This window comes from Coregonus clupeaformis, chromosome 30 (assembly GCF_020615455.1).
Source record: "Coregonus clupeaformis isolate EN_2021a chromosome 30, ASM2061545v1, whole genome shotgun sequence".
In the NCBI taxonomy this organism is placed as follows: Eukaryota; Metazoa; Chordata; class Actinopteri; order Salmoniformes; family Salmonidae; genus Coregonus; species Coregonus clupeaformis.
In genome coordinates this window covers 7,991,645-8,010,248 of record NC_059221.1, presented here as the reverse complement: position 1 = coordinate 8,010,248, position 18,604 = coordinate 7,991,645, and the positions used below count along the sequence as shown (strand labels likewise).

The following is an 18,604-nucleotide window of genomic DNA, read 5'->3' as shown; positions in this document are numbered from 1 at the left end:
AGGCTGAGGGAACATGAGGCTGAGGAAACATGAGGCTGAGGGAACTGAAGGAACATAGGGCTGTGGGAACATAGGACTGAGACATAGACATGGTCCCCTCCATCCATTTGGTTCTCGCCCTCTGTCTGAGTTCGGCCATCTCTGCTAAACTAGCTGCAAGCACTCCCACAATAACATTGTTGACGTCACTAGCCATCGGTCCCAAAGGACACAACTGCAAAACTGCAAGAAAGAGTGGTGATGGAAACGAATGGTCGCGTTCTCCTGCTCAGACGTTGCTTGCATCAACCAATGGCTGCGTGCAACGTCATTGACCGTGTCATCGATTGACAGATTGCTATAACATTATGACGTGTTAGTTGATACATAAAATACCTATACCTATCCAGGCGTTGTAAGATTTGGCATGCTTCAGCAACTCCTAGGCAGAGCAGCGCTGGCGACGGCCATTTTAGGACTATCACGGTTGCCGAATACTTCTTATGTTTTTTTTTCTTCTTGAGTGAGATATATTTTATTATAGGGGAGGATATAAGAAAGTTGTTTTTATTTCCCCGTGATTTATTTAACTCATTCGGGATGCAGTTCCGAAGGTATAAACATGTTGCATCCATTGTCAGAGTCGTCCTTGGACTATTATGTGCAGTGGAGGCAGCCAAAGGTAAGCCAGGGTTTATCTCGTATTGTCTGTCTATCTGTTCGGGCGAACGAACAATCTCCATTTAAGGAAAATTAAGGCCAATGCTCCGTCTAGCCTACACATTGTTTATTATAATAGGCTACAATAAAGAACCCAGATTATATGTAATTCCCAAGGGATGTATGGTCAACCTGCCCTAGGCTACTGATTGCCATAGCGGATGGATGTCCCTTGCTACAAAGTATCCGTCTCTGTCTGTCAGTGCATCATCACGCGACTTTGTAGCTATATTAAAAATGCCATCAAACTAAACTTAAATTGTTTGCATTTTGCATCATCACTGGTGATACTAAAATGTAAATGAGTAGGCTATCATGAAATCATTAGCCCATATCTGCATGGATGAACGAGGTTGTTTCTCCCCTCTGCCATCAAGGCTATATTGGGTACCTATCTATTGTATCTGCATAGAAACAATTAAACTTGCCAAAACACACTGGCATAAGCATTTGATTTCATATAGCCTATCAGAGCCCATACTATGGTTAGCGTTTCATTCACCTGTTTGTATTGTTCAATAGCACTTGTGTGAAAAAATAAATAAACTTTACCCTAATGTCCTGATGTAGGTGCTTGTTTAAATACCTCGAACAATCGTTTTCCAACGCTGTGGGGCACAATGTATGATCCTCGCTTGTTAGCTATGCATTACAGACCGTCCTCACAAGCACCATTTGTGGCTGGATTTGAACATGTATGTGTTATTACTAATAGTACAATGCTGCAGCTGCAGGTGTATCAGCGGGCCACACTGAAATCCCCAAAATATGATTAATGGATTGGACACAAGAAGAAATAGCTTGCCAAAACTGAATGCCTTGAAGACCTCTCCAGTATTAATTTATTGGTTACATAAGGACTTTTATCCAGTGACCTCTCAGTGTGAACGATCTAAATGTAGCCTACTTTTTCATGTTAAAGGGCCAATGCAGCCGTTTTTATCTCAATATCAAATAATTTCTGTGTAACAATTAAGTGCCTTACTGTGATTTGTTTTCAATTAAAATGGTAAAAAAATATAAATAATAATAAGCTTCTTAGCAAAGAGCAATTTCTCAAGCAAGAATTTAGCTAGGACTGTCTGGGAGTGGTCTGAGTGGGAGGGGAAACTGAAAACTAGCTGTTATTTGCAGGGAGGTTTGGAACTCTCTTTCTTATTGGTCTATTAACTAATTTACCGCCTGGTGATATCACCAGGCAGGCCATCACACCAAAACAGACTGAAATTTCAGGTGGTCTTTTCAAACAGTAAAAGGGCATTATCATAATTTTCATAATTTCTGCACTGGGCCTTTAAAGGGCCCTACACACTTCATGCAAACTATGCAAACGCAGTGACTGAGTATTGTTTTCACACATACTTCTATGTACAGATGTAAGATCTTTAATTTGATCACTCTTTTGTTGCTGAGAATTGTCCTGTGCAGCAGGAAATGCAAACTTGTAATGTATTTGAGGTTTAAAACGGATTCTAAAGTTTGTAATTTCCACTTTAAAATGTCAGACTTGATTTGCCCTAATGAAAAATGTATCAACCCCTACAAAAGTTTCCATTAATTATAATACACGTAATAATTCACATTTCCTGTTGCTGCAGGATTATTTTCCTGCTGTAGCAAACTGTCTCAAATTAAGGTCCTACATCTGTACTTTTGTGTGGCAAAATTTGGCAACGGAACATATACGACGCTCTATTTGCGTGAAGTGTGTAGTGGCCTTAAGGCAGGTGCGCATCAGAACAGAACACAACATGCGCAGTTAAGCCCAACACTGGGCAGAGACGTCAGTTCAACATCTAGTTTTGATTTACATTTGGTTGAGTTGTCTACTAACGTGAATTCAACTTGAAATCAACAAAAATTGTTAAATGTAGGTTAAAAGTTGGCTGAAAAAAATATGGATTTCCATTACTTTGATTACTTTTTTTCAAATCCAATCAGTTTTCCACGTTGATTCAACGTCGTCACGTTGACTTTTTTGGTTGAAATAACGTGGAAACAATGTTGTGTCAACCAGTTTTTGCCCAGTAGGGAGTTGTAGTTTCCAACAGGCCAATGTTCTACATAGTTTAGCGCAGAAAAAAAACATGGTGATTAACTACAATGACCATAATCCATTGCGCGCCACCTTGTCCTGTCAGTGTTTCTTTTATGCTACGTAAAAGAGAGGGAAGAATGCACGATCAATAGGGATAGAGAGCGAGGTATCGCTACCTGAAAATACATGATCTAAGTGATTGATAGTTGTTATTCAGCAGTCATAAAAGTATGCCTTATTTACTTTGAAGAACTACTAAAATAGTGATTTTGTCAGACAGCATAGGCAGCAGCTCTATAGAGATGATGACTTGGAATGAAATAATAAAGTCATCAAATAAAACTAATGTAATATACACAACAACTGGAATATTTTATTGAAGTATAAATAAATGATGGTTAATAAGTGATAAGCAGTAATAGGCAGTCACTACCATCATGGGACTTTTATTACCTTTCGGAGTCTTTATCCCTCACTGACACCAATGACTGCACCTCCAACAACGCATCTGTCAAACTACTCAAGTTTGCAGATGACACCACTCTGGTGATGACTCCATGTACCGTGGAGAGATTGACCTGCTGGTGCCCTGGTGTGCAGTTGCAGTATCCTGGAACTCAACACAGACAAAACCGCCCCACCATCTCTCCCCCTCGAGATTGATGGCTCAGCTGTTCGCACGGCTGAATCATTCAAATTCCTGGGGACCATCATCTCCCACAACTTCAAGTGGGAGGACAACATCACAGCGGTCAGCAAGAAGGCACACCAGCGGATGTACTACTTGCAGCAGATGAGAGAACTCAATTTCACAGTCAATCCTGATCCTGTTTTAAGCTTCAATCGTTGAGTCCATCCTCAACTCCTCTATCACTGTATGGTTTGGGTCTGCGTTTGTCTACCCGCTGCAAGGGCAAACTGCAACGCATTGTCCGGTCTGCAGAGAGGGTCATCGGCTGCCACCTGCCTTCCATCGAGGTCCTGCACGACAAGCAAGCGTGCAGGAAAGATCATCGCCGACCCCTCCCACACCGGTCACCCCTCCTACCTCTGGTAGGAGGTTCAGGTCACTCATGACCAAAATCTCCCGCCACCTGAAAGGTTTCTTCCCCTGGGCTGTGGCCCTCACCAACCGGCCATATGGCCTATAGACTAAAGGACTATGCACTCTATGCTGCACATAGTCATCTCTGAACTGTACACAAAATAACTGCATTATTCTGCAATTGCACTCTGTTCATCTCTTTGCATGATGATATATTCATATTGATACTGTACATTTGTGTACATCCACTGTATATCAACCGTATACACAGAGTATATTTGTATATCTGTTCATTCTCTTATAGTTCTATGCTCACTTTAACCAGTTGTATATAATGTACACTACTTTTCAAAAGTTTGGGGTCACTTAGAAATGTCCTTGTTTTCAAAAGAAAATCATATTTTTTGTCCATTAAAGTAACATCATTGATCAGAAATACAGCGTAGACATTGTTAATGTTGTAAATGGCTATTGTAGCTGGAAACAGCTGATTTTTATTTTTTAATGGGAAATCTACATAGGCGTACAGAGGCCCATTATCAGCAACCATCAGTCCTGTGTTCCAATGGCGTTGTGTTTGCTAATCAAAGTTTATAATTTTAAAAGGCTAAAACCCTTTTGCAATTATGTTAGCACAGCTGCAAACTGTTGTGCTGATTTAAAGAAGCAATAAAACTGGCCTTCTTGAGACTAGTTGAGTATCTGGAGCGTTTTCTTTCGAAAACAAGGACATTTCTAAGTGACCCCAAACTTTTGAACGTTAGTGTATGTAAAACGTTGTTTAAACTCTGCTGTTTGTATTCTGTCTATAAATGTTGTCAATCACTAGCAGCACCATATCACTAAGTAAAATTTGTATGTGTGAATTTGCTTGGCAAATAAAGGTGATTCTGATGAATTGTTTTATTCTGTGTTGTTACAGCATTGAACCCACATAATGCATAGCGCATTTAATGTAAAAGTAAATACATCGAAAACCGTGATTATTTTTTTATAATCGAACCGAAACCGAACCGACCTAAAAAAATAAACAATATTTGTGCTCTGTTGCATGCTTGTGTGATGATCATGACATGCTCATGCTCTTTTCTCACTTTGCAATAGACCATGAAGCAATTCATATTGCTCATTCAATCAATAGATTTGAGTTGTTATTACTGTTATGTTTCGAAGGTGTTGCCATTTTGTCCACTTGAAGGTCATTTCCTGACTTTTAGAAATATCCTCTGGTCTTTGTGTAGCTACTTTTTTTGATTGTATGGGTATGATGCATTGACAAGGTATGGTGTGCTTGTTTCACTACTGTATGCAAAGAGAACACAAGGTACTGGCTTTGAAGTCACGTGACAGTAAAGAACTCTTGAGTTCCCTCACAAAATAACACGTCAAATGTGCAGTTTCAAGTGTGAAATTGGATTTTCACATTTAAATAGCTGTTTTCACGTGTTGAATTTACATTTCACACGTGAAACCATATTTTCACATGTATTAAATTTAGAGTTCACATGTTAACGCCACTTTTTCACGTGAGGAGAATACATTTTTTTGTAATGTCAGTTTTCACATGTTTAATACTTTCACGTAAAAATCGGAAATGCAGTTTTACATACATTTGCAGTTTCACATATGAAAGAATTCCACTTGCATTCTGATTTTCACATGTGAACTTGCAATTCCACATATGAAAGTGAAATTCTAATTTGCAGTTTCACATGTAAATCCAAAAGTATTGATAACAAAACAAAATATTGCAAGGAAATAATTTTAAAATGTGAAGAAAATGAATTGTAAGTGGATTTTTTTGTTTATGATAATGCGATTAAATAAAATGCCTCCCTCTTTCCTGCAATTTTCCTTTTAATGTGAACATTAAATGTGTGGGGAAAAAATGGCACGTGGGGATCTTTTTTTTCACATGAGGGAAAAACACCTCAAATGTACATGTGAAACTTCACACGTGTCTGACTCATGTCTGTGTTCATGTTTGCGTAGTTAAAGATAAAGAAAACATTTAATAAAAAATATAAATAGTGACACAAGTAATAAATACACAGTGAATAACAATAACGAATAAAAATAACATGGCTATATACAGGGAGTACCAGTAACGAGTCTGTGCAGGGGTACGAGGTAGCTATGTACATATAGTATGGGTAAAGTGACTAGGCAACAGGATAAATAATAGACCGTAGCAGTAGCGTGTGGCGTGTGTGCGCATGTTGTGTGTGTGTGTTTGTGTGGGCGTAATATAGTGTATATGTGTGCGTTAGGGTGTCAGTGTGAGTGTGTGGTTAGAGTCCAGTGTGTAACTGGTTCTGTACCGGTACCTTTCTGCGTTGTGTTCTGGTGAGGTGTAGGTGGAAGGGAAGGATCTAGACACAATTCTGCCGGTTGTCTCGCCTTTTAATGACTGCATGGAATGGATACAAATGCAAGGCAAACGTTAATGCTGCCATCTGGACTCTCGTACACAAGTTTGCCACTCCTCATCACGCTTTGAGCAAACTCCACATCAACAAAAATGCATTGTACAAAATATACATGTTAATATTTTCAAAAGACTCATTTCATTTTTATAAAACATTGTACACCAATACACTAATAATTTGCTAATAAGTGCTAAATATTTATTTGAGTGTACTATTGTACCATTATACCTGAGGCATACTAATAAGGCAACAATGCCATTTTTGACATGACTGGACAGGTAACATTTTTACATTTACATTTTAGTCATTTAGCAGACGCTCTTATCCAGAGCGACATACAGGAGCAATTAGGGTTAAGTGCCTTGCTTAAGGACACATCGACAGATTTTTCACCTAGTCGGCTCGGGGATTAGAACCAGCGACCTTTCGGTTACTGGCACAACGCTCTTACTCACTAAGCTAACAAAATGAACGACTGCTAACTAGGCACATTAAACATGCAATACAAAAGTCACATTTCACAACATACTGGCATGGAATGGATACAAATGCAAGACAAACGTTAATCTTCAGAGAACTCACGCTGTCTTCACCTGAAAGAGACCCTCTCCCGTAACCAAAGCTAACGGTAGCTAGGCTAGCCTTGCAAAGTTGCAATCAAAGTTGCACTCGAAAATTATCCCCATTCACGTTAATCTATATTCTTACAAACAGTAGTGCAACAATACTAAATCAATGCCGATATAATTTTTGCTTGTCTTTTTTGTGCATTTGTGAACATGTGCATTCAAAAAACCGGATCATACATAAACACATACATTTTACATTTACATTTTAGGCATTTAGCAGACGCTCTTATCCAAAGCGACTTAGTTAGTGAGTGCATACATTATTTAATTTTTTTCATACTGGCCCCCCGTGGGAATCGAACCCATACCTCTCCTCATCACGCTTTGAGCAAACTGAAGAGTAAAAACATGGTTACCGTTGATGACATCACAACATTAACACAATTTAGAAAATAACTACATTAAAATAGTTCACTCTTGAAAGTAGTGTAATACATCTCAAAATAACCCTAAAATAGTAAATGAAAATAAATACTTGAAGCTCTTGACCCGCTCCACTACAGCCCCATCGATGTGGATCGCGCTCGCCCCTTTGTTTCCTGTAGTCCATGATCAGCTCCTTTGTCTTGCTGACGTTGAGGGAGAGGTTGTTGTCCTGGCACCACACTGCCAGGTCTCTGACCTCGTCAGCAAACTTGATGATGGTGTTGGAGTCGTGCGTGAACAGGGAGTAGAGGAGGGGACTAAGCACACACCCCTGCGGGGCCTGTGTTGATGGTCAGCATGGTCGATGTGTTGTTGCCTACCCTCACTGCCTGGGGGTGGCCCATCTGGAAGTCCAAGATCCAGTTACAGAGGGAGGTGTTCAGAGATTGCATTATCTGTTGGGGCGTTATGCTAATTATAGTGGGTCCATGGCGTTATGCTAATTATAGTGGGTCCAGGGTGTCTCGGATGATGGTGTTGATATGAACCATTACCAGCCTTTCAAAACATTTAATGGCTATAGATGTGAGTGCTACGGGGCGATAGTCTTGTTTGTTTATGGCCCTATACAGCTCTGTGAGTGCGGTCTTAGTGTCAGCATCGGTTTGTGGTGGTAAATAGACAGCATTATTCTAAAATGGATTAAATAAAATACAAAATCCTCAGCAATCTACACATAATACCCTATAATGACAAAGCGAAAACAGGATTTTAGAAATTTTAGCAAATGTATTCAAAATAAAAAACGGATACCTTATTTACATAAGTATTCAGACCCTTTGCTATGAGACTCAAAATTGAGCTGAGGTGCATCCTGTTTCCATTGATCATCCTTGATGTTTCTACAACTTGATTGGAGTCCACCTGTGGTAAATTCAATTGATTTGAAATTATTTGGAAAGGCACACACCTGTGTGTGTGTGTGTGTGTGTGTGTGTGTGTGTATATACGGTCCCACAATTGGCAGTGCATGTCAGAGCAAAAACCAAGCCATGAGGTCGAAGAGCTCTGAGACAGGATTGTGTCGAGGCACAGATCTGTGGAAGGGTACCAAAACATTTCCTTCGACCTCATGGCTTGGGCCTTGGTCAGAGAGGTGACCAAGAACCCGATGGTCACTCTGACAGAGCTCCAGAGTTCCTCTGTGGAGATGGGAGAACCTTCCAGAAGGACAACCATCTCTGCAGCACTCCACCAATCAGGCCTTTATGGTAGAGTGGCCAGACAGAAGCCACTCCTCAGTAAAAGGCACATGACAGCCCGCTTGGAGTTTGCCAAAAGGCACCTAAAGACTCTCGGACCATGAGAAACAAGATTCTCTGGTCTGATGAAACCAAGATTGAACACTTTGGCCTCAATGCCAAGCGTCACGTCTGGAGGAAACGTGGCACCATCCCTACGGTGAAGCATGGTGGTGGCAGCATCATGCTGTGGGGATGTTTTTCAGTGGCAGGGACTGGGAGACTAGTCAGGATCGAGGGAAAGAGGAATGGAGCAAAGTACACAGATCCTTGATGAAAACCTGCTCCAGAGAACTCAGGACCTCAGACAGGGGCGAAGGTTCACCTTCCAACAGGACAACGACCCTAAGTACACAGCCAAGACAACGCAGGAGTGGCTTCTGGAGAAGTCTCTGAATGTCCTTGAGTGGCCCAGCCAGAGCCCGGTCTTGAACCCGAACGAACATCTCTGGAGAGACCTGAAAATAGCTGTGCAGCTACTCTCTCTATCCAACCTGACAGAGCTTGAGAAGATCTGCAGAGAAGACTGGAAGAAACTCCCCAAATACAGGTGTGCCAAGCTTGTTGCGTCATACCCAATATGAATCAAGGCTGTAATCGCTGCCAAAGGTGCTTCAACAAGTACAAAAGTTTGGAGACCTACTCATTTCAGGGTTTTTCTTTATTGTAGAATAATAGTGCAGACATCAAAACTATGAAATAACACACGTGGAATCATGTAGTAAACCAAAAAGTGGTCAGTGTCTGCTGGGTCAGTCATGGCCAGTTCATACTATCACGTTTCAGGAGAAGACCCAGATGCAGACAGTGTCGAAGTAACAAAAGTTTATTACATAAAAGAGGGGGCAGGCAAAAGACCGGTCAAGGGCAGGCAGAGGTCAGTAATCCAGATCGGAGTCCAAAAGGTACAGAACGGCAGGCAGTCTCAGGGTCAGGGCAGGCAGAATGGTAAAAACTGGGAAAACTAGAAAACAGGAACTTGAAAAAGACAGGAGCAAGGGGAAAAACGCTGGTAGGCTTGACGAAACAAAACAAACTGGTAACAGAGAACACCAGTATTAATACAATGGGGGTAATGGGGAAGATGGGCGACACATGGAGGGGGGTGAAGACAATCACAAAGACATGAAACAGATCAGGGTGTGACACTTTTCTCCTGTTGTAAAGAGAAGCAATGTGCTTAATATTAGGAAAGTTGATAAATAGAGTAGGCCTTTCCTATAGAAAGCTGCTGGGATCCTCTTTTTAATAGAGGCCATCACGCAATTGCATAGCCTATAGAAATGTTGCGCAACATGAGCTCATGGGCTCTCATTAATGTTTTTTGATTAGATTTTCGATCACATTTGCATTGATGTCAGAGTGATTAGAGGGACAATAGAGTGCTGAGTACCAGGCAGTTAGCAAGTTTGGTAGGCTTCTAATGACCATCAGCAGCATCAGAGCATGGAGAAGCCTAATTATCGTGACTAAACGTTCACCTGGAATTTGACTGCCGTCATGACTCGTGACCGCCGGTGTGGCGGTAATACGGTCACCGTAACAGCCCTAATCACACCCCTAGTACAGGTAACAATAGCCAGATTGTGTCCCTATGCCATTGTAACATTCATTAACAATATTGCATGCCATCATTCAGCACTGAAACCAGGGTCAGTTTACAGCAGAGGAGGCTGGTGGGAGGAGCTATCTACCTCATTTTCGAATGCTTTTAAAACACGGAAGCCAAACGTGGAAACTATGTATACAACTTATCATCATTCATATGCGCGCCACTAGAAATCCCTGCATTAGCATGTTTCTGTTAGCTGATAAATCATGACAAAATACACCATATTACTGTCCTGCTAATGTGCCTGGACCTTGTAGGCTAAACTGCCGAGAAAACCCCCATAACTGATCCAAATCAGGCAGGCTAGATTAAGATATTTCTAAATGAATATTCATTCAAAACGCCAGGCTTTGAGCTGTTATTCAAATGACATAGGCTATTCACTGCAGTTTACAGCCTAGTTTTGTACTCAATTGAAAACAAAAATCACATTCTTCATTACATTGTGTTGTTGTAGTCTTGGTAGGATACATTTCTTGTCCCTAAAAAACTGAAACAATAGGGTAGCTTTTCGAACTGCGTACCTGTGGGGACTGGGAGGGAGCGCATGTAGTATAGGCTACCTATGATTTCATTATCTTATAGCCTAAACCTTTTTTTATTTCGCTGTGTAAATTGACTGGATATATTCACTGCAGTATTAAGCCTAACATTGAGTTTATGAATTATGGGCTAATATGCATAAGCTTCCTAATTTAGGCTATAGGCTACATCTCGAGCCTGTCTGTCTTCATTGTTGTATTGCGCAATTATGCACCTGGCTTCTCTTGCCACGGCTATTCCTTTTAAATCTTGTCGAGTCCCAGGAAAAGCCACACTACAAACGCTTGTTGGACACTTATTTTGACATATTTTCTTTAGCCTACTAATAGCCTATTGGAGGAGAGATGCACGCTTGCGCTTGATAGCTGAATGTAAAATAGGCTACAGCATTAACAGGCGGAAGCCCATATTTTCCTATATTAGGCCTATCTTAACACCGGGCTACATCCTGACCTACACAATATGAGTGGCCTGCTAATGTACCTTTCTGAACCTTCTAAACTGTTGAGAATAGACCCAAACTGATCCAAATGGTTGCATAATCAGGCCTAGGCTGTTGGGCAGTTATTTCGGCATGAAACAAAACAGGACGTGTGAGCAGTTATTCAAATTAGCATACGTCACTGCAGTCTACCTATGGACAATAATACATTCCTGATTGCACGGTTGTTGTAGGCCAGGTATAGGTTAATTGTTTAAAAACGTTGGCCTAGGCAACAGGCCTAGGCCTATCCTGTTGCCTAGTCAATTTACCCCTACCTAATAACTTTATGTACATACAGTTGAAGTCGGAAGTTTACATACACTTAGGTTGGAGTCATTAAAACTTGTTTTTCAACCACTCCACACATTTCTTGTTAACAAACTATAGTTTTGGCAAGTCGGTTAGGACATCTACTTTGTGCATGACACAAGTAATTTTTCCAACAATTGTTTACAGACAGATTATTTCACTTAGAATTCACTGTATCACAATTCCAGTGGGTCAGAAGTTTACATACACTGAGTTGACTGTGCCTTTAAACAGCTTGGAAAATTCCAGAAAATGATGTCATGGCTTTAGAAGCTTCTGATAGGCTAATTGACATCATTTGAGTCAATTGGAGGTGTACCTGTGGCTGTATTTCAAGGCCTACCTTCAAACTCAGTGCCTCTTTGCTTGACATCATGGGAAAATCAAAAGAAATCAGCCAAGACCTCAGAAAAATTATTGTAGCCCTCCACAAGTCTGGTTCATCCTTGAGAGCAATTTCCAAATGTCTGAAGGTACCACGTTCATCTGCACAAACAATAGTACGCAAGTATAAGCATCATGGGACCACGCAGCCGTCAACCCGCTAAGGAAAAAGACGCGTTCTGTCTCCTAGAAATGAATGTACTTTGGTGTGAAAAGTGCAAATCAATCCCAGAACAACAGCAAAGGACCTTGTGAAGATGCTGTAGGAAACGGGTACAAAAGTATCTATGTCCACAGTAAAACGGGTCCTATATCGACATAACCTGAAAGGCTGCTCCAAAACCGCCATAAAAAAGCCAGACTACAGTTTGCAACTGCACATGGGGACAAAGATGGTACTTTTTGGAGAAATGTCCTCTGGTCTGATGAAACAAAAACAGAACTCTTTGGCCATAATGACCATCGTTTTGTTTGGAAGAAAAAGGGGGTGGCTTGCAAGCTGAAGAACACCATCCCAACCGTGAAGCACGGGGGTGGCAGCATCATGCTGTGGGGGTGCTTTGCTGCAGGAGGGCCTGGTGCACTTCACAAAATAGATGGCATCATGAGGAAGGAAAATTATGTGGATATATTGAAGCAACATCTCAAGACATTAGTCAGGAAGTTAAAGCTTGGTCGCAAATGGGTCTTCCAAATGGGCAATGACCCCAAGCATACTTCCAAAGTTGTGGCATAATGGCTTAAGGTCAACAAAGTCAAGGTATTGGAGTGGCCATCACAAAGTCCTGACCTCAATCCTATGGAATATTTGTGGGCAGAACTGAAAAAGCATGTGCGAGCAAGGAGGCCTACAAACCTGACTCAGTTACACCAGCTCTGTCAGGAGGAATGGGCCAAAATACACCCAACTTATTGTGGAAGGCTACCCGAAACGTTTGACCCAAGTTAAACAATTTAAAGGCAATGCTACCAATACTAATTGAGTGTATGTAAACTTCTGACCCACTGGGAATGTGATGAAAGAAATAAAAGCTGAAATAAATCATTCTCTCTACTATTATTCTGACATTTCAAGTTCTTAAAATAAAGTGGTGATCCTTACTGACCTAAGACAGGGAATTATTACTTTGATTAAATGTCAGGAATTGTGAATTGTGAACATTGTTAAATGTATTTTGCTAAGGTGTATGTAAACTTCAGACTTCAGCTGTATCTACCTCAATTACTTCGTACACCTGCACATCGACTCGGTACTGTTACCCCATGTATATAGCCAAGCTATCATTGCTCATTGTGTATTTATTCCCTGTGTTACAATTTTCTCTTCCAGCTTTTCCCTTGCGCAACAGGCTATAGGCTATACAAGCCTCTCCGCAATAGGCCATTCCTCTTCTCGTGAAATCCCAGGAAAAGCTATAGATTACAAAAGCTATAGGACATGTATTGTATACTAGACATAATAGCCTATTAGGTGAAAGAAGCAGGCTTGCTCTTGCTAAATGTTAAACAGGCCTACAGCATAGAGTTGGGGAAAGTTGAGGAGAGAGTGCAATGGTGTGATCACTTTTGGCCGGTTATGATAACATCGTTGCACTGATGCATTGCAAATAGTTGCACAGGACAAACCGAGAGATGAGCACGGTGAAAAAGAAAACCCAAAGGAATTCACAACCATTCGAAAAATGGAAATCACTTGCAAACCTCTTGAGCAATGAGGCAATGACATGCTGTAGGCCTAAAAGATGTGCAGGCTAAATGGTGTTTGTTGTTGAATTGCTACATTTAAATACGTTACTATATTATTTTTCATTAGGCCTACATGTACATCGAAGTATTATTTGCAGTTGTCAGTATGACAATGAACACACCCTGAAAGCACGGTCTGAACCAGTATCTGTGTGTTAGAGTATCTGCACAGTATAGGATGAGTTGATCAGTTGATTAACAGGTGTAGGTCTATAGAATTATAAACTTTCCTCTAGTGTGGATGCTCACAAACATTTTATAGTTATGTAGCCTATTGTTTATCATTATAGTTATTGGCTTGGTCGATGGCCCGGGCCTTAACTCTGACAACTAACGTTATCACAACAGCGGTTTGCTGTTGAGGCCCACTGTCGTGCCATTCATCTGCCGCCATCACCTCATGCCGAAACATGAGGTGATGGCGGAGATGAATGGCACGACAGTGGGCCTCAGGATCTCGTCATGGTATCGATATGCATTCAAATTGCCATCGATAAAATGCAATTGAGTTTGTTGTTCGTAGCTTTATGCCTGCTCATACCATAACCCCACCACCTCGGGGCACTCTGTTCACAACGTTGACATCAGCAAACCGCTCACCCAAATGACGCTAAACACGCCGTCTGCTGTCTGAAGAGCACACTTCTCCAGTGTGTCAGTGGCCATCGAAGGTGAGCATTTCCCCCACTGAAGTCAGTTACGACGCCGAAGCCACAGATTGCCAAAAGGATAACCTGTGGGCACTTACAGACCATATGAGTAAATGTGCCAGGAGTACCGTGGGGGCAGAGCATACACGGGTTGAATTTATGTTAATCTATAAATGTTTTTTTGGGGAGTCACGTTACTCATATGGGCAAAATTGTAGTGGGTCATTTGGTGATTTGGGTTTCTTGATGAAAATGTGATATTGGAACAGGCAGTACTCCAGTTAATATCTACTGCTGGTATATCTCTGTTCTATTTGGAATAGATTGGTCATTGTTAATATGTTGGTTTGAGTAGCAAATTATTCAGACCCCTTGACTTTTTCCACATTTTGTTACGTTACAGCCTTGTTCTAAAATGGATAAAATCGTTTTTTCCCCTCATCAACAATACCCCATAATGACAAAGCAAAAACAGGTTTTTAGAAATTTTTGCAAATGTATAAAAATAAAAGAACGTATATCACATTTACATAAGTATTCAGACCCTTTACTCAGTACTTTGTTGAAGCACCTTTGGCAGCGATTACAGCCTCGAGTCTTCTTGGGTATGACGCTACAAGCTTGGCACACCTGTATTTGGGAAGTTTCTCCCATTCTTCTCTGCAGATCCTCTCAAGCTCTGTCAGGTTGAATGGGGAGCGTCACTGCACAGCTATTTTCAGGTCTCTCCAGAGATGTTCGATCGGGTTCAAGTCCGGGCTCTGGCTGGGCCACTCAAGGACATTCAGAGACTTGTCCCAAAGCCACTTCTGCATCTTGGCTGTGTGCTTACGTTCGTTGTCCAGTTGGACGGTGAACCTTCGCCCCCAGTCTGAGGTCCTGAGTGCTCTGGAGCAGGTTTTCATCAAGGATATCTCTGTACTTTGCTCTGTTCGTCTTTCCCTCGATCCAGACTAGTCTGCTAGTCCCTGCCACTGAAAAACATCCCCACAGCATGAGGCTGCCGCCACCACCATGCTTCACCGGAGGGATGGTGCCAGGTTTCCTCCAGATGTGACGCTTGGCATTCAGGCCAAAGAGTTCAATCTTGGTTTCATCAAACCAGAGAATCTTGTTTCTCATGGTCTGAGAGTCCTTTAGGCAAACTCTAAGCGGGCTGTCATGTGCCTTTTTACTGAGGAGTGGCTTCTGTCTGGCCATTCTACCATAAAGGCCTGAGTGGTGGAGTGCTGCAGAGATGGTTGTCCTTCTGGAAGGTTCTCCCATCTCCACAGAGGAACTCTGGAGCTCTGTCAGAGTGGCCATCGGGTTCTTGGTCAACTCCCTGACCAAGGCCCTTCTCCCCCGATTGCTCAGTTTGGTCAGGCGGCCAGCTCTAGGAAGAGTCTTGGTGGTTTTGAACTTCTTCCATTTAAGGATGGAGGAGGCCACTGTGTTCTTGGAACTTCAATGCTGCAGAACTGTTTTTGTACCCTGCCCCAGATCTGTGCCTCGACACAATCCTGTCTCAGAGCTCTACGGACAATTCCTTTGACCTCATGGCTTGGTTTCTGCTTTGACATACAAAATGAACAGCGCAATAAAGATGGACACTTTATAGAAGTTGTTTCAAACATAATACTCATCATGTATTAGACATTTTTGATAAAAAGATTGTTGGGGCTGTTAGACTTCAGTGCGGCTTTTGACTATCGATTATAGTCTGCTCCTGGAAAAAAATTATGTGTTATGGCTTTACACCCCCTTCTATATTGTGGATAGAGAGTTACCTGTCCAACATAATCCAGGTAGAATCAGGAATTCCCCAGGGCAGCTGTCTAGGCCCTTTACTTTTTTCAATCTTTACTAACGACATGCCACTGGCTTTGAGTAAAGCCAGTGTGTCTATGTATGCGGGTGACAACACTATACATGTCAGCTACTACAGTGACTGAAATGACTGCAACACTTAACAAAGAGCTGCAGTTAGTTTCAGAATGGGTGGCAAGGAATAAGTTAGTCCTAAATATTTCAAAAACTAAAAGCATTGTATTTGGGACAAATCATTCACTAAATCCTAAACCTCAACTAAATATTGTAATGAATCATGTGGAAATTGAGCAAGTTAAGGTGACTAAACTGCTTGGAGTAACCCTGGATTGTAAACAGTCATGGTCAAAACATATTGATACAACAGTAGCTAAGATGGGGAGTAGTCTGTCCATAATAAAGCACGGCTCCGTCTTCTTAACAGCACTATCAACAAGGCAGGTCCTACAGGCCCTAGTTTTGTCGCACCTGGACTACTTTTCAGGTACCACAAAGAGGGACTTAGGAAAATTACAATTGGCTCAGAACAGGGCAGCACGTCTGGCCCTTGGATGTACACAGAGAGCTAACATTTAATAATATGCATGTCAATCTCTCCTGGCTCAAAGTGGAGGAGAGATTGACTTCATCACTACTTGTATTTATGAGAGGTATTGACATGTTGAATGTACCGAGTTGTCTGTTTTGAACTCCTGGCACACAGCTCAGACACCCATGCATACCCCACAAGACATGCCACCAGAGGTTTCTTCACAGTCCCCAAGTCCAGAACAGACTATGGGAGGTGCACAGTACTACATAGAGCCATGACTACATGGAACTCTATTGCACATCAGGTAACTGATGCAAGCAGTAGAATCAGATTTAAAAAACAGATAAAGATACACCTTATGGAGAAGCGGGGACTGTGAAGCAACACAAACATAGGCACAGACACATGCATACACACACGATAACATGGATTTTGTGTTGTAGATACAGTGGGGAGAACAAGTATTTGATACACTGCCAATTTTGCAGGTTTTCCTACTTACAAAGCATGTAGAGGTCTGTAATTTTTATCATAGGTACACTTCAACTGTGAGAGACGGAATCTAAAACAAAAATCCAGAAAATCACATTGTAAGATTTTTAAGTAATTAATTTGCATTTTATTGCATGACATAAGTATTTCATACATCAGAAAAGCAGAACTTAATATTTGGTACAGAAACCTTTGTTTGCAATTACAGAGATCATATGTTTCCTATAGGTCTTGACCAGGTTTGCACACACTGCAGCAGGGATTTTGGCCCACTCCTCCATACAGACCTTCTCCAGATCCTTCAGGTTTCGGGGCTGTGGCTGGGCAATACGGACTTTCAGCTCCCTCCAAAGATGTTCTATTGGGTTCAGGTCTGGAGACTGGCTAGGCCACTCCAGGACCTTGAGATGCTTCTTACGGAGCCACTCCTTAGTTGCCCTGGCTGTGTGTTTCGGGTCGTTGTCATGCTGGAAGACCCAGACACGACCCATCTTCAATGCTCTTACTGAGGGAAGGAGGTTGTTGTCCAAGATCTCGCGATACATGGCCCCATCCATCCTCCCCTCAATACGGTGCAGTGGTCCTGTCCCCTTTGCAGAAAAGCATCCCCAAAGAATGATGTTTCCACCTCCATGCTTCACGGTTGGGATGGTGTTCTTGGGGTTGTACTCATCCTTCTTCTTCCTCCAAACACGGCGAGTGGAGTTTAGACCAAAAAGCTCTATTTTTGTCTCATCAGACCACATGACCTTCTCCCATTCCTCCTCTGGATCATCCAGATGGTCATTGGCAAACTTCAGACGGGCCTGGACATGCGCTGGCTTGAGCAGGGGGACCTTGCGTGCGCTGCAGGATTTTAATCCATGACGGCGTAGTGTGTTACTAATGGTTTTCTTTGAGACTGTGGTCCCAGCTCTCTTCAGGTCATTGACCAGGTCCTGCCGTGTAGTTCTGGGCTGATCCCTCATCTTCCTCATGATCATTGATGCCCCACGAGGTGAGATCTTGCATGGAGCCCATGACCGAGGGTGATTGACCGTCATCTTGAACTTCTTCCATTTTCTAATAATTGCGCCAACAATTTGTTGCCTTCTCACCAAGCTGCTTGCCTATTGTCCTGTAGCCCATCCCAGCCTTGTGCAGGTCTACAATTTTATCCCTGATGTCGTTACACAGCTCTCTGGTCTTGGCCATTGTGGAGAGGTTGGAGTCTGTTTGATTGAGTGTGTGGTCAGGAGTCTTTTATACATGTAACGAGTTCAAACAGGTGCAGTTAATACAGGTAATGAGTGGAGAACAGGAGGGCTTCTTAAAGAAAAACTAACAGGTCTGTGAGAGCCAGAATTCATACTGGTTGGTAGGTGATCAAATACTTATGTCATGCAATAAAATGCAAATTAATTACTTAAAAATCATACAATGTGATTTTCTGGATTTTTGTTTTAGATTCCGTCTCTCACAGTTGAAGTGTACCTATGATAACAATTACAGACCTCTACATGCTTTGTAAGTAGGAAAACCTGCAAAATCGGCAGT

General features: G+C 41.9%; 1 protein-coding gene across 2 annotated transcripts in view; it reads left to right on the top strand.

The window, feature by feature from the left end:
* The first annotated feature begins 223 nt into the window (after positions 1 to 223).
* LOC121546009 (calsyntenin-1) overlaps positions 224 to 18,604 on the top strand; it is a 119,949-nt gene continuing 101,568 nt past the window's right edge. For both annotated transcript variants that reach the window (XM_041856971.2, XM_041856970.2), the window contains exon 1: positions 224 to 661. In XM_041856971.2, the coding sequence (XP_041712905.1) occupies positions 580 to 661 (82 nt within the window). In that variant the 5' untranslated portion in view covers positions 224 to 579. The remainder of the gene's footprint in view (positions 662 to 18,604) is intronic.